Genomic DNA, 12,505 nt, shown 5'->3' on the forward strand with positions numbered 1-12,505 from the left:
AACGCTGTAAGATATAAGGAGATTTGCAAGCTAAACGGCAGAGTGCGGGTTTTTCTATTTTTCCCCCATTGTATTGGGCAAGCAGCAAATAAATGTTTCTAAATAAGTATAGGCTATGCTTTAAAATGAAAAAAAAACTGTATTCATGGCAGATTGCCTGAAACAACACAAAACGTTCTGATGTTTTACGCATGATTTACACGGTCTGGAGCAGGTGTAAATTTCGTTCTTACTAACAAATGTTTAGAAAATTCACAAAAATGTATGTATACGAGAATATACGTCAGAAAGGCTTTACAAATGATTTACAAAAAAATTCGAATGAGGGCCATGAATGAGGGCCATTGTTTTTAAAAATTAGGCTGATAGAACCCAAACATTTCAGGTCACGTCCACTACATTGGTGGTTGAAAATACATTAATTTTACATTTGCAGCTCTCATCCAAACTGGAACAGTGCTTTCCTTCACCAAAAATAAACTTAAAAAAACTAGATAGTACAACATAATTTGTAAAAGAATAACATTAGGATGCTGTCAACTGAATTTTCTGTCTATATCAAAAATTTGAATTGTTCTCTGAAAGTAAACTCTCTGTCTTTCTGCAGGTGGCTTGGCAGTAGCCAGTAACTGAAGATGAGGAGGCGCTGGTGGCTATTGGGCAGTCTGGGGTCTGTGATTTGCCTGTTTGTTATCTTCACCCAAATCTCAGCTCAAAACACTGAGGGTAAGGCACACAACTCTTTCAATCATTTATTTCCTGTAACTACACAAATGAGGTGTTTTATTTAGCACTTTATATCAAAATAAAACATTTTGCAACCTTTTCTCTGAGACCACGAATTATGGTTAATTCCAGAAGTTGTTAAAATGGGATGTTCCAGCCCAGTGTTATGCTCTGAGCAAAATCATAGAGACCTGTATCGCTGTGTGGCTGCTTCTCTCAGATCAGTCTGTCTTCTCTACACAACTTCATTTCTGAAGGAGCCAGATACAGCTCTCCAAACTGTGCATCTGATGATGTATGAATAATAATGCTACATCTGCCAAAGACAAACTGACAACCGTAATAAAAATGTGAAAAAGATGCTGGAAATGCCGTGAGGCTGAGTGGAGATGGAGGAAAATAAATTGTGGCTATTGTCAGACTGTTCAGATTAGCGGTTGAGAATAAAAGATTTGTCTACGTCCATAGTTGACATTTTCTGATATCATTGTCGGTTCATGCAGAGTTTATTGCTATGGATTTTTATTATTATTTTAGGAGCACAGTTAGGTTACTAGGGGTGCTATCTCAGACGCTTGCAGGCTTAACTATAATGATGACCTGGGGCATCTCAGTAAGATATTTTCAGGCTAGTGCTCAAGGGCGAGTCTAGCCCCTTTTTAGGGGTGCTTCAGCACCCCTAAGAAGGAGCTCAGCACCCCCAAAACTTGGAGTAAGAAATGTTGTTATTCTAACATTTTTGTTCGTCTTTGACAAGGTTAAATAATGTCCAAAACATACTCCGTAGTTTGTGGTTTAAAATGTATGTGTTAAGGATGAAAATGAAAACACCCCCGCTTAGCAAATGGTATCATCCTCTTCTCTTCTTCTACTTCTCTGTACCTGCACCGCTCAGCACGACCGTCATCCAGCGCGAAACACACGCAGAGGGAGAACCTGTTATGTAGTGTTGTGAATCAACTAAGTTGCTCCAAAGCTGTGTCTCACACTTCTTTCCTTTGACCTAGAGTTGTTCCAATTCCAAAACCATATCGGTGAGTACTGGAGTCAGTATCCTGAATCACCATCGTACACCTAAAATAAGTGTTTATTTTCGGACTATTTTAGTCCAGCGTGTCGCCGCCGCTGTGGAGTAGCACAGGACCTGGGTGACTCGTCCATACTCATAAATGGAGAGAAGTAGCGGCGGTTACAATGTTCTTCCTCAAGACGCATGCAGTTCTGTTTATTAACTGCTAGAGCGTGAAACAAAAACAGCAGCGCGACAAATAAACTGCGTACCGGTGTAGTGCGTGCGTGTGTCTCTGTTGTTAAAGTTTATCGTTAATTTGATACTCATTTTAACAATCGGGAGTCATGTAAACATGACATCACGTGCGTCTTTTCTGGTCAGTCGTCATGGAAACATGAAGCCCTTCATGGCGTTTGGACCAGAGTAAAACAAACATATCACTCTATACCACCAGTATGTGTGAAAACACTCACTGTGGCTTTTTAAATGAATTGTTATTCATTCCTAGATTTATATCTGTTATTTTCAGTTGTGGCTGACTATCAAACTAGACAATAAAAGAAAGTTTAATGTTTTTCTTTTGCTGTATTTATTCATTCCTCACACACAGAGGATTTAACCTGAACCAGGCTTAACTCCTGAACTCCTAGCATTACTCTATCTCTCTCTCTCTCTCTCTCTCTCTTTCTGTGTGTGCGTGTGTGTGGCCTGCCAGTGAGCAATGGACATACGACAGTTCTTTAAAAGAAAATAGACAGATTCAGGTGAGAGACTAGGGACAGTCCATAATGATCTCTGTCTTGTTTTTAGTTTTTTTTTGTTCTTCTGAAAAGTGTTAAGCTAAAGTAACAGATAATGCAAACCAGCTATCTGTTGTTGTATCAAATTACTTATCTAGGCAGTCACCTGCTTTTATTTTATTTATTTATTTCAAACCCACAATGGAGAATACAGCTTCTCTTGTGAAAGGAATTTGTGATTTAAAAAAGTTTCTAAGCCCAATAATAATAATAATAATAAAGACATTTAAAATGACACGCTTCTGTTTGCCTTTTGATCATATCCTTAGAATCTGTAAATGGTCTCCATAACATTTTTGTGACATGACAAACTGACCTCAACTCTCCTGCCTACAATATATTTGTGTATGATTGTCAGTGCCAAGGGAAAGAGAGGGAGATGGAGAAGGAGAAAGGGAAAGAGAGGGAGATGGAGAAGGAGAAAGGGAAAGGGAGAGCATGCAGGAAGAACCAGGTGAGGAAACAACAACAATAAATTGACATATAGTGAACAGTGGCAAGCAAAACAGTAACTACTCATACTCCTATACTAACTTATTGGCATTAAGTAGCCTATATTACATTTACTTTTTGTAACATTATTTTACACCACATTTTTTCATAATAAAGGAGGAGGAAAACAACAGGGAGAGTCCATAAGGGATGAGAGGGAACTGACTAGTGAAAGAAATGAAGAGACAGAGGGAGTGCAACATAGAGACCACCAAGCCAAAGCAGCAGAGACAGAAGAGAGCTGTTCAGCCTTATGGGATAAGGACACTGGTCCTAAACAGTTAAAGCTGTCTCAATACCCTCATACTCAGTTTGGCACACAAAAAAAGAGCCTTTCAAGAACCATTTTTTGTAAATAATTTACAGAAGATGAATTACATGTTGTTGTCCAAGTACCTGTTACTTTGTTCAATGACAATAAAGTTGAATCTAATCTAATCAATCTGATGACTGTTGATACAAAAGGAGGCACATGAAGTTAACGGTCAGGAAAACCAGCTGAGTGAAGAAGTTTTTGTGTTTGTTACAGGGGCCTGTCTGTGTGAACTCTCACAATTAAGCTGGTGCTCTGAAAAGGTCTCAAAACAAAAGAAAAAAAAATCTGGATTTTGGAGTTAGTTGAACCAATGTTAAAATGATAAAGTTATTTTTCAATAGACATATTTTTTGTTTTTGTGTGAAAAGAGGGTGGGTGGTGGCAGTGGGGCTCATTGGGTGCTCAGCACCCCTAAAGCTCTGGCCCTAGAATTGCCCCTGCTAGTGCTGCATTGTCACTGTCTACTTGTGCTCATTGAGGATGTGAATGCTTTATTATGCTGTGCATAATAACAACCTAAGCATTTGTTTTCTGATGATGTGTTAAATGTTGTTCTTGTGAATTCTGATGAGTTACATTTGTCACTGGTCATTTGCAAAAACTTGTATCGCCAATGGTCACTGACTGTTGATAGTGTCAAGGGTGATTTTAGTAGGTAGTAAGAAAGCAGGAAGGGGACACAGCCAAGGACACCTCATATACCTTCACTGCTGAAGTCAATTTGGGATAGACTTTACATACACTTAATCATTAATCTAACAGTTCAATTACTTACCTTTTGTTTTTAATATTGCCTACCAAAATGATTTACATAATTAATTCTACTCTGTTAATACTTGTATTACACATAGTTAACTAATATTGGCATTATGTTCATGCTGTATATCCAGAGGAGTACTGGCTCCCCCGGCTAAGTCTGGCTACTCCAAAGGTTTTTTGCTTTCCACTAACTTACATCTTGGAGTTTTTTTCTTTGTCTTTTTTTTTCTTTGACATTTGTCTTTGGCTTGCTCACTGGAGGCTTAAAGATAAAAACATTAAAGCAATAGTTCACCCAAAAATGAAAATTCTCTCACCATTTACTCTTCCCTCATGCCATTCCAGATTTGTATGACTTTCTTTTTCCTGCTGAACACAAATGAAGGTTTTTAGCCGAATATTTCAGCTCTGTTGGTCCTCACAATGCAAGTGAATGTTGACCAGAACTCAGAAGGCCCAAAAAGGACATAAAGGCAGCATGATAGTAACTATTTTCTGTAAAGTGCATACAAAAGTGCACAAAAATCACTTGACTTGTACAGTACACAGATAATAGTGTATGTGTTTGGGTTTAGAACAGAAAGAAGTCCAGTAAGAAGAATGTCAGTTGACAAAACATTCTTGAAAGTCTTTATATCTTGGCATGCTCTTGATTAATTTATATTAGTTTAAAAACTGAGGCATCATGACAACAGGTTCAACCAAAGTATTTTTTATTTTGTATTATTAATGTGAAATAAAACGCATTGGTTAGCGGCAAACAAAATATGCAAAAGTATTCAAAATAAATAAAACAAGAAGGTAATTAGGATTAATCGTATAGAAATGATGAGCCATTCAAATTGTTATCTCAAGCTAATTGTTTTAAGATAATGAAACCATTTCTTGTTGCTTTATACTCTAAACTACATCATTAGTGAGACAAAAATCATGTGTTTATTCACTCATAGGTGCCAAATTCAACTTGTCATCGAAAAGACAGACTTGGCATACATCATTAAAATTAGGTAATCATTAGCTGCTCTTCAAAAGGTCAGCAGCAAGCTTTGAGTGCCACGTTTCAATACTTTATACTTTACACCAATGGTAATAAATGTCTGGCACTTCGCTCCATATAGTTAAGTACATTGTGGATCATTGATGCAAGTCATATATTTTCATGCAAATAAACATATATAAATCCATACAATTTGATCTTTTCTAATTATTTGTCTGTATAACTTGAATGAATTCTGACTGTTGAAGAACAAACTCCCAAGTGTCTTCTCTTAAAATAGACCACAATTATGTATGTAGTCCAAAAGCGTCATGAACTGAAACCATTTTAGTTTGATTATGTTATTAGTCTTTTGTTCAAAAGGGGGTTGTTGGTTAACAGGTTAGAGTACATTTACATTTATGCATTTGGCAGACACTTTTATCCAAAGCGACTTACAGTGCAATTATTACAGGGACAATCCCCCCGGAACAACCTGGAGTTAAGTGCCTTGCTCAAGGGCACAATGGTGGTGGCCGTGGGGTTCGAACCAGCAACCTTCTGATTAACAGCCCTGTGCTTTAGAAACTACACCACCACCACTCGAGTATTGAGTCATTAGTTCAGCAACAGGCTAATATCAGACTCTATTGCAATTAAGACTCTTGTGCACTTCACGCGAGGAGCGTGCTACTTCTAAACGTCTCTTAGCTCAATACAAAGAACAGGATAGTGGAGCAGTTTATTTTAACTTTTTTATTTCATCAATATTTGTTATTTGTGATTTATTTATTAAAAACAGAGCTTGACATCATATCCTGTCACTAGTATTCGTTGCAGGGTCCAAAGTAATTTTCATGCTGAAGCGTAGCCTAGTTTACATAGTAACTGAGTATGTAGACAGTCGCCACCCTACGTGTCTGGATTTTCGCATAACTTTCTTTCTGTCTATGTGCCTTGTATGCTTAATAGAGTCTGTATGTAAGTAGATAGAGAAATCTAGGTGTCCATCTCAAGAGACGAGAAGAATATCAACTTCACCTTTTTCATGCTGTCACTGTAATTTAACTCTGCTGGATGTGTGCTGGTGAGCCATTTATGTCAGCTTAAAAGGAGGAGGAAACGTTTCTCAAGTATCATGCCATCTCATTAAAGGGCCAGGCCCTTATTTAAAATAAATTAACTGCACATTATTATACTGAGATACTCCTGGAGATGGTCTGCCCCTGCCAAAAAAGACCAGCTTAGACCAGCTTGACTTTCTATTTGAGGATCTGATCTGATCCATTTGGGGGTCTCCCAAACCCAAGTTGATTCAATTTCCTCCACCACGTTCATCGTAAAATACTGTATATCGTGAAACTTTTTTTGCTTTTCCTCCCAAAAATCTTGTCCAATTTTCACCAAACTTGTCTCACAAAAGTCTTTGATTTTTGTTTTTAACATCCGTAGCCAAATTATGCCCTACAAATTTGACAACAATAACATTTTGTCTAGTCCACTTGCATGTCCAGATTACAAAATACATTCACTGCAATCAGCACTGGTTCTTGTGTCTGCATAATAATAATAATTAACACTATGCACTATTTTTTAATTCTGGACGTAAAAGTTAGCTGGGGGTTGGCTGGGTAGCTCAGCGAGTGAAATATGCTGACTACCACCCCTGGAGTCGCGAATTTGAATCCAGGGCATGCTGAGTTACTCCAGCCAGGTCTCCTAAGCAACCAAATTGGCCCAGTTGCTAGGGAGGGTAGAGTCATATGGGACAACCTCCTCACGGTCGCTATAATGTGTGGTTTTCGCTCTTGGTGGAGCGTGTGGTGAGTTGTGCGTGGATGCTACAGAGAATAGCGTGAAGCCTCCACATGATAAAATGCGCGGATTGACATCTCAGACACGGAGGCAACTGAGATTCGTTCTCCGCCACCCAGATTGAGGCGAGTCACTACGCCACCTCTGGGACTTAGAGCGCATTGGGAATTGGGCATTTCCTATTGGGGAGAAAAAATGTTTGCTAGACACAAGCTTTAAGAGTTGGCATAATCATCAGTGAATAATGGCTTATATTTTGGCCTACTCCTCACATAAACCAATCATATGACTAAAAGTATCAATTACTTTTATGATACTTTTATGGTGCTTTTTTGGTGTTTTTTATTTTGGCGTTTTTATAGTTTGACAGCCGTGGTGACTATCAAATCAAAAATCAAATCACTTTATTGTCACACTACCATGTACACAAGTGCAACAGTAGGTGAAACTCTTGTGTGCAGTTCCGAGCAATTACAATAAACAACATACTTACACAACACAATTTACATATCAGATGTACACATAATTACACAACACAATAATTATATACAATGTACAGTAGACAATACACACAATATAGAATACACAATTTACAATAAGTAAAGAGTATATGAAATATATATATATATATATATAAGTAGTTACATTGAGGAGAATATGTTGACAGTCCAGTGTGAGACTATGAACTATTTTTGTATGGAAAGAGCTGCGTGAAGATTTATTATTTGTGTTCAACCCAAAAAAATAACAGCATACAGGTTTTGAACAACATGTTGGTGAGTAAATGTGGACAAAATAAAAAATTTGGGGTCAACCATCCTTTTAACAAAATAAAGAAACATAAATGTACAGCTGGTTAGAAGAAAGATTATGTACGAACATAATTGTGATAAGGTTTTGCTGCAATATTCTACAGTGAAAAAAAAAGCACTTGCAGGTTGCTGTCAGTAATGGTTTTCTTGTAGTTTCGGGGTGAAATTAGGTCACCTTTAGTTGCTCACTGTTTGTGTGCTGCGTATTAGAGGAACAAAACCCTGCATGTACTCTCATCACCACGACGACCAGAGAGCGCTTTTTCAAGTCCAATCTCCCATCACCTGTGCTGAGAGTGTATCAAATCAAATTTTCTCTGTCTGTTTGTCTCTCTTTCTTTCCATATCTTGCTCTCTTTTATGCTTCATGCTATATTGGTATGGTTTTATTATAGTCATTGTTATCTGTTTGTCCCCTCTGTCTCCTTCACTTTTGTCTGTCCTACTGCATCTGTCTCTCTTTGATTCTTTGTTGCTTGCTGGGAGTTGTCATGTTGGAGTTGGAGTTTTGTGATCTTAAGATCTCTTTATTTGTACTTTTTGTTGATATATTTAATTTATTTTTCAGTAGCATCCGCTCTCTTTGCCTTTACAAAGGTTTTAGCAGTAATTCAATTTGTTTCCTAGTGGGAAAGCAACTTGGCCATTACGTGCCAACCGCTGTCATTTTATGTCACTAAGTTATTCAATTGAAAGGACAGTAGAATTTGGATTGGATTTATAATGCGAGTAAATGGGTGCCAGCAATTTGACGGTCCAAAAGTCACATTTAGGCAGCATTAAAGTAATCCACACAGTTCCAGTTGATCAGTGAATGACTTCTGAAGCAAATCGATAGGTTTATTTAAGAAACAAGTCAAGGCTCTGATGCTGTTTGAAATGGCCAAACGCTTGATGTTTGTTCTTATGTTGTAAATAAGCTGCACTTCCGGATTCTCGTGTGAACTCGCCGACGCGCTTAGGTCACGCGACAGCAACTGCTGGCAGGAAGCGCTTTTTAAAAGTTTTAATTATATATTTATTTTTTACTAAAGTGTATCGATTTGCTTCAGAAGACATGGAATTGTGTGGATTACTTTAATGCTGCCTAAATTTGACTTTTGACTGTCAAAGTGCTGGCACCCATTAACTTTCATTATAAGAACCTGAGAGAACACCTTCTTCAAAAAAATATTTATTTGTGTTCTGCTGAAGAAATACAGTCATACACATCTGGCATCAGGGTATGTGAATAATGAGAGAATTTTCATTTTTGGGTGAATTATTCCTTTAAATATTATACTGTTTCTCAACAACACCTATTAGGTTGCTTCTGAAGATATGGATTTAAACACTGTCATATGGATTATGGATTGTTGTTTATGTAGAGAGCTGAGAAATTCTTCTAAAAATTTCCATTTGTGTTCTGCTGTAGAAAGAAAGTCATACACATCTGGGATGGCATGAGGGTGAGTAAATGATAATTTTAATTGATGAAACTGATGTTTTCAACAGAAGCATATACCATTGATTATCAATCTGTGAGCTCACGGTATGCTAAGTTATCGTTAAAAATATTTTCATTTGTGGAGAAAAGGAATGGGATTTCACTTCTGGTATACCAGATTCCTGCATTCTATTCAGCATTTCTCAACCTGGAGTCCAAATTTTTGCAATTGTCCAAGGTTAAACATTTCCCAAACCAAGGTAAGCAATAAGAAAGATTGCAAATGATCAAACCAACTTGGACCAGCATGGAAATTCACTCTGGTCTAAACTGGTCATTTCAACAGGGTTGCTTACTGTCTGTTAGATGATCTGGAGATTTTGTTACTTTCTTTTCCATTGGACATTCTGAATGCAAAATAACTTGATTACCATTTCAGTAAATGTATAACCTGTGATAAAAGACTTGAGATATAAAGATTTCAGAGATGGGCTCTTAGTAGATCAAGCAGAAAGGCATTTTAGAGGATGCCGGGTAACCCTGTATAATTGACCCAATGAAAAGAAAGTGGAAGACCATCAATGGGAGATGTTAGCAACACAGATAGGGCATGACTGAATCCTTTAGTTTAGCTATTTGGTAACAGTGAAATGGTACTCCATGCTTTTGTAGAGAGATCACATTTTGGGCTTGGTTTGGTGTAAATGCAATATTTGTATGGTAAAGAGCGTACGTGAGGCTTTTATCATTTTTTTCTCTATCTTTTTGTCTCAGTGTGTCTTAGTAGTTTAATTCCTTCCTATTAGAAGGTTTGTCTTTGTGTGGAGTAAGTTTTGGGAGCAGAGATTGTGTTCTCAGATGACGTTTGTGTTTATGGTTGTCTAAGTGCTATGCGGGTGTCCCTTTTGTATATTGTCCCTGAAATGTCATGAATTTATAATGAGCATGATTTAATTAGAGCAACTCATCCTAAAGTCTGATTGAGGTGTTCTGTTTATCGGGTTGTTGTTTTGGAAACATGTTGATCATCTTTTTGTGTTGCCCTGAGTTGGCATCACATTGTCCAGACACACAGTCCAGACGTGTGCTTTTAACTCTACACTTGAAAATCTTGTGAATTCATAACTGTTTTTGCTGAACAAAAAAATCTATAAAAAAAATAAAACTTTTAAAATAGTAAAATATAATAATAAAGACTTTTATATTATTGTCAGATAATGACTCCAACATGATATGACAGAAATGATAGTAAAACATAATTTCTTTAGCACCATTTTAATCTAAACAAAGAGTTTTACACATAATACTGTACAGTGGGGCTAAAAAGTCTTAGACCAAATCTGATTATCTGAACAATTGAAGGTGTGGGAATAGTTTAAATCTTTGTTTGCTGCTGCTTATAGCACAGAAATTACATTCTAAATGTTTAATCTCTAAAACAATACCAATATAAATTAATTGAAGGTCGTCTGAAAAACAAAGAAAAACATCAGACACTCAGCTGCAGCACAAATTATTTATTCTTTTTTTTTTAAATACATTGCTTCAGTTGTTAATAATTATTCTGTGATTTGAAAGGGTCTAATCAAGGTTTTGCTACGTCTTTATAAACAGTTCTTTGTGTTCAAAAATACAAATAATTAGTTAGTCTTTGTAAAAAGTGCAGGGAAGGACAGAAACTCTCTCACCATCCACAATGTCGACTTTAGACGTTTGTGATTTTAGTAGTTTAATGAATGTTGGGCTGCTTCAGGGAAGACACACTTTGATTAGAGTGCTAGATTATCTGCTCAAACGATGCTCACAGAAATATTCAAATCGTCTCAGGTTACATAAATGTAACCCCTGTTCCCTGATAAAAGTGGAACGAGATGCTGCGCTGATTTAGCGGTTTGGGAACGTCTTTAGGAATGACCGGCTGTGAATATGTGTGCAACACCTCAATAAAATTGACAAGAATTGATAGCCTCTGCTGTAACATCATTGGATGCACCTGTAGCAGGGGTTTAAATAGATGCGCCACAGGTGCATCGTCAGGTATTTTGCCTGAAGAGCAGTCCTGAGGCATCCTCAGTGTGGCAATGAAGCGCAGCATCTCGTTCCGCTTTTATCATAGAACAGGGGTTACATTTAAGTAAGTTAAGTTAAGACGTTCCCTATCAAAAAGCGACATGCTTTGATGCTCCGCTGATTTAGCGCTTTGGGAACGAGAATACCCACGCCGCTGCATTGTGGGTGTCCGGACCCCTTACGGTTGTGTGGTTGTGCTCACAAGAGCGCGAGAGGTCTCAGACATGAGCTTTTAAAGTTGACTCAAGGACGTGAGAGCCTGGAGTGGCATGAACATCCAAACTGTAGAATCTTATGAATGTATGCAGAGAGGACCTGCCTGCCGCATTACAAACATGTTGCAGAGGGACACCTCTGGCCAAAGCTTTAGAGGAGGCGACCCCTCTGGTAGAGTGAGCCCTGATACCTACTGGCCAAGCTTGACCGCTCGCCTCGTAGGCCAGGGCAATAGCATCCCTCACCCAATGTGGCATAGTTTGCTTGGTGGCGGCCGCCCCTTCGTTGCAGCCCCATGGCAAATGGATAGTTGCCTTGACTTACGCCACTAGCTAGCGCGGTGGAAATAAGTCTAAAGGATACAGTCTATGTAGACTTTCATGCTCCGGCGTTGTAAGCGGCAGGGAGCAGAAGGCTTCGAGAGTGACCGGCTGTACGGTCGAGAAAGGAACCTTAGGCAGGTAGTCAGGATGAGGGTGCAAAATTGCTTTAGCCATTCTTGGGGAAAAATCTAAGCATGCTGGCAAGACAAACAGAGCCTGTAGCTCCCCAATTCTTTTTAGAGAAGTAATTGCCATAAGAAAAAACATCTTGAGAGTCAGACGTTTATCAAACGCTGACGCTAGAGGTTCAAAGGGGCTCTCAAACTATTGCTAAGTCCTATGAAGGGATCCTGGTCCTAGCAGGAGGTCTCAACCGCATTGCTCCACGAATGAAGTGAGCGAGCAGAGGATCTCTCCCCAATGGTATCCCGTCAATCAGGGCGTGGCAAGCCGATAGAGAGGCCACGTAAACCCTGAGAGTGGCGGGGCATGTGCCTGCTGATAATTTTTCCTGCAGAAAGTCCAGAACTGAAGCAATCTGGCAGTTAACTGGATCCGCATTATGCGCACTGCACCATCTTTCGAAGACACCCCATTTATTGGCGTAACTTCTAATAGAGGGAGCCCTAGCACTTAGAATGGTCTCGATAACTTCAGGTGAAAGCCCAGTGTTCCTCAGTTGGTACATTTCAGGGGCCAAACATGAAGGTTCCACAGCTCGGGAACTCGGGATGAAATATTGTGCCTGCGCCTGGGACAGAA

General features: G+C 38.6%; 1 protein-coding gene across 1 annotated transcript in view; it reads left to right on the plus strand.

The window, feature by feature from the left end:
• LOC127617558 (protocadherin-15-like) overlaps positions 1-12,505 on the plus strand; it is a 214,307-nt gene that overhangs the window by 23,834 nt on the left and 177,968 nt on the right. The window contains exon 2 of the mRNA XM_052089526.1: positions 608-726. Coding sequence (XP_051945486.1) covers positions 636-726 — 91 coding nt within the window. The 5' untranslated portion in view covers positions 608-635. The remainder of the gene's footprint in view (positions 1-607; positions 727-12,505) is intronic.

Source organism: Xyrauchen texanus, chromosome 24 (assembly GCF_025860055.1).
Source record: "Xyrauchen texanus isolate HMW12.3.18 chromosome 24, RBS_HiC_50CHRs, whole genome shotgun sequence".
Taxonomy (NCBI): domain Eukaryota; kingdom Metazoa; phylum Chordata; class Actinopteri; order Cypriniformes; family Catostomidae; genus Xyrauchen; species Xyrauchen texanus.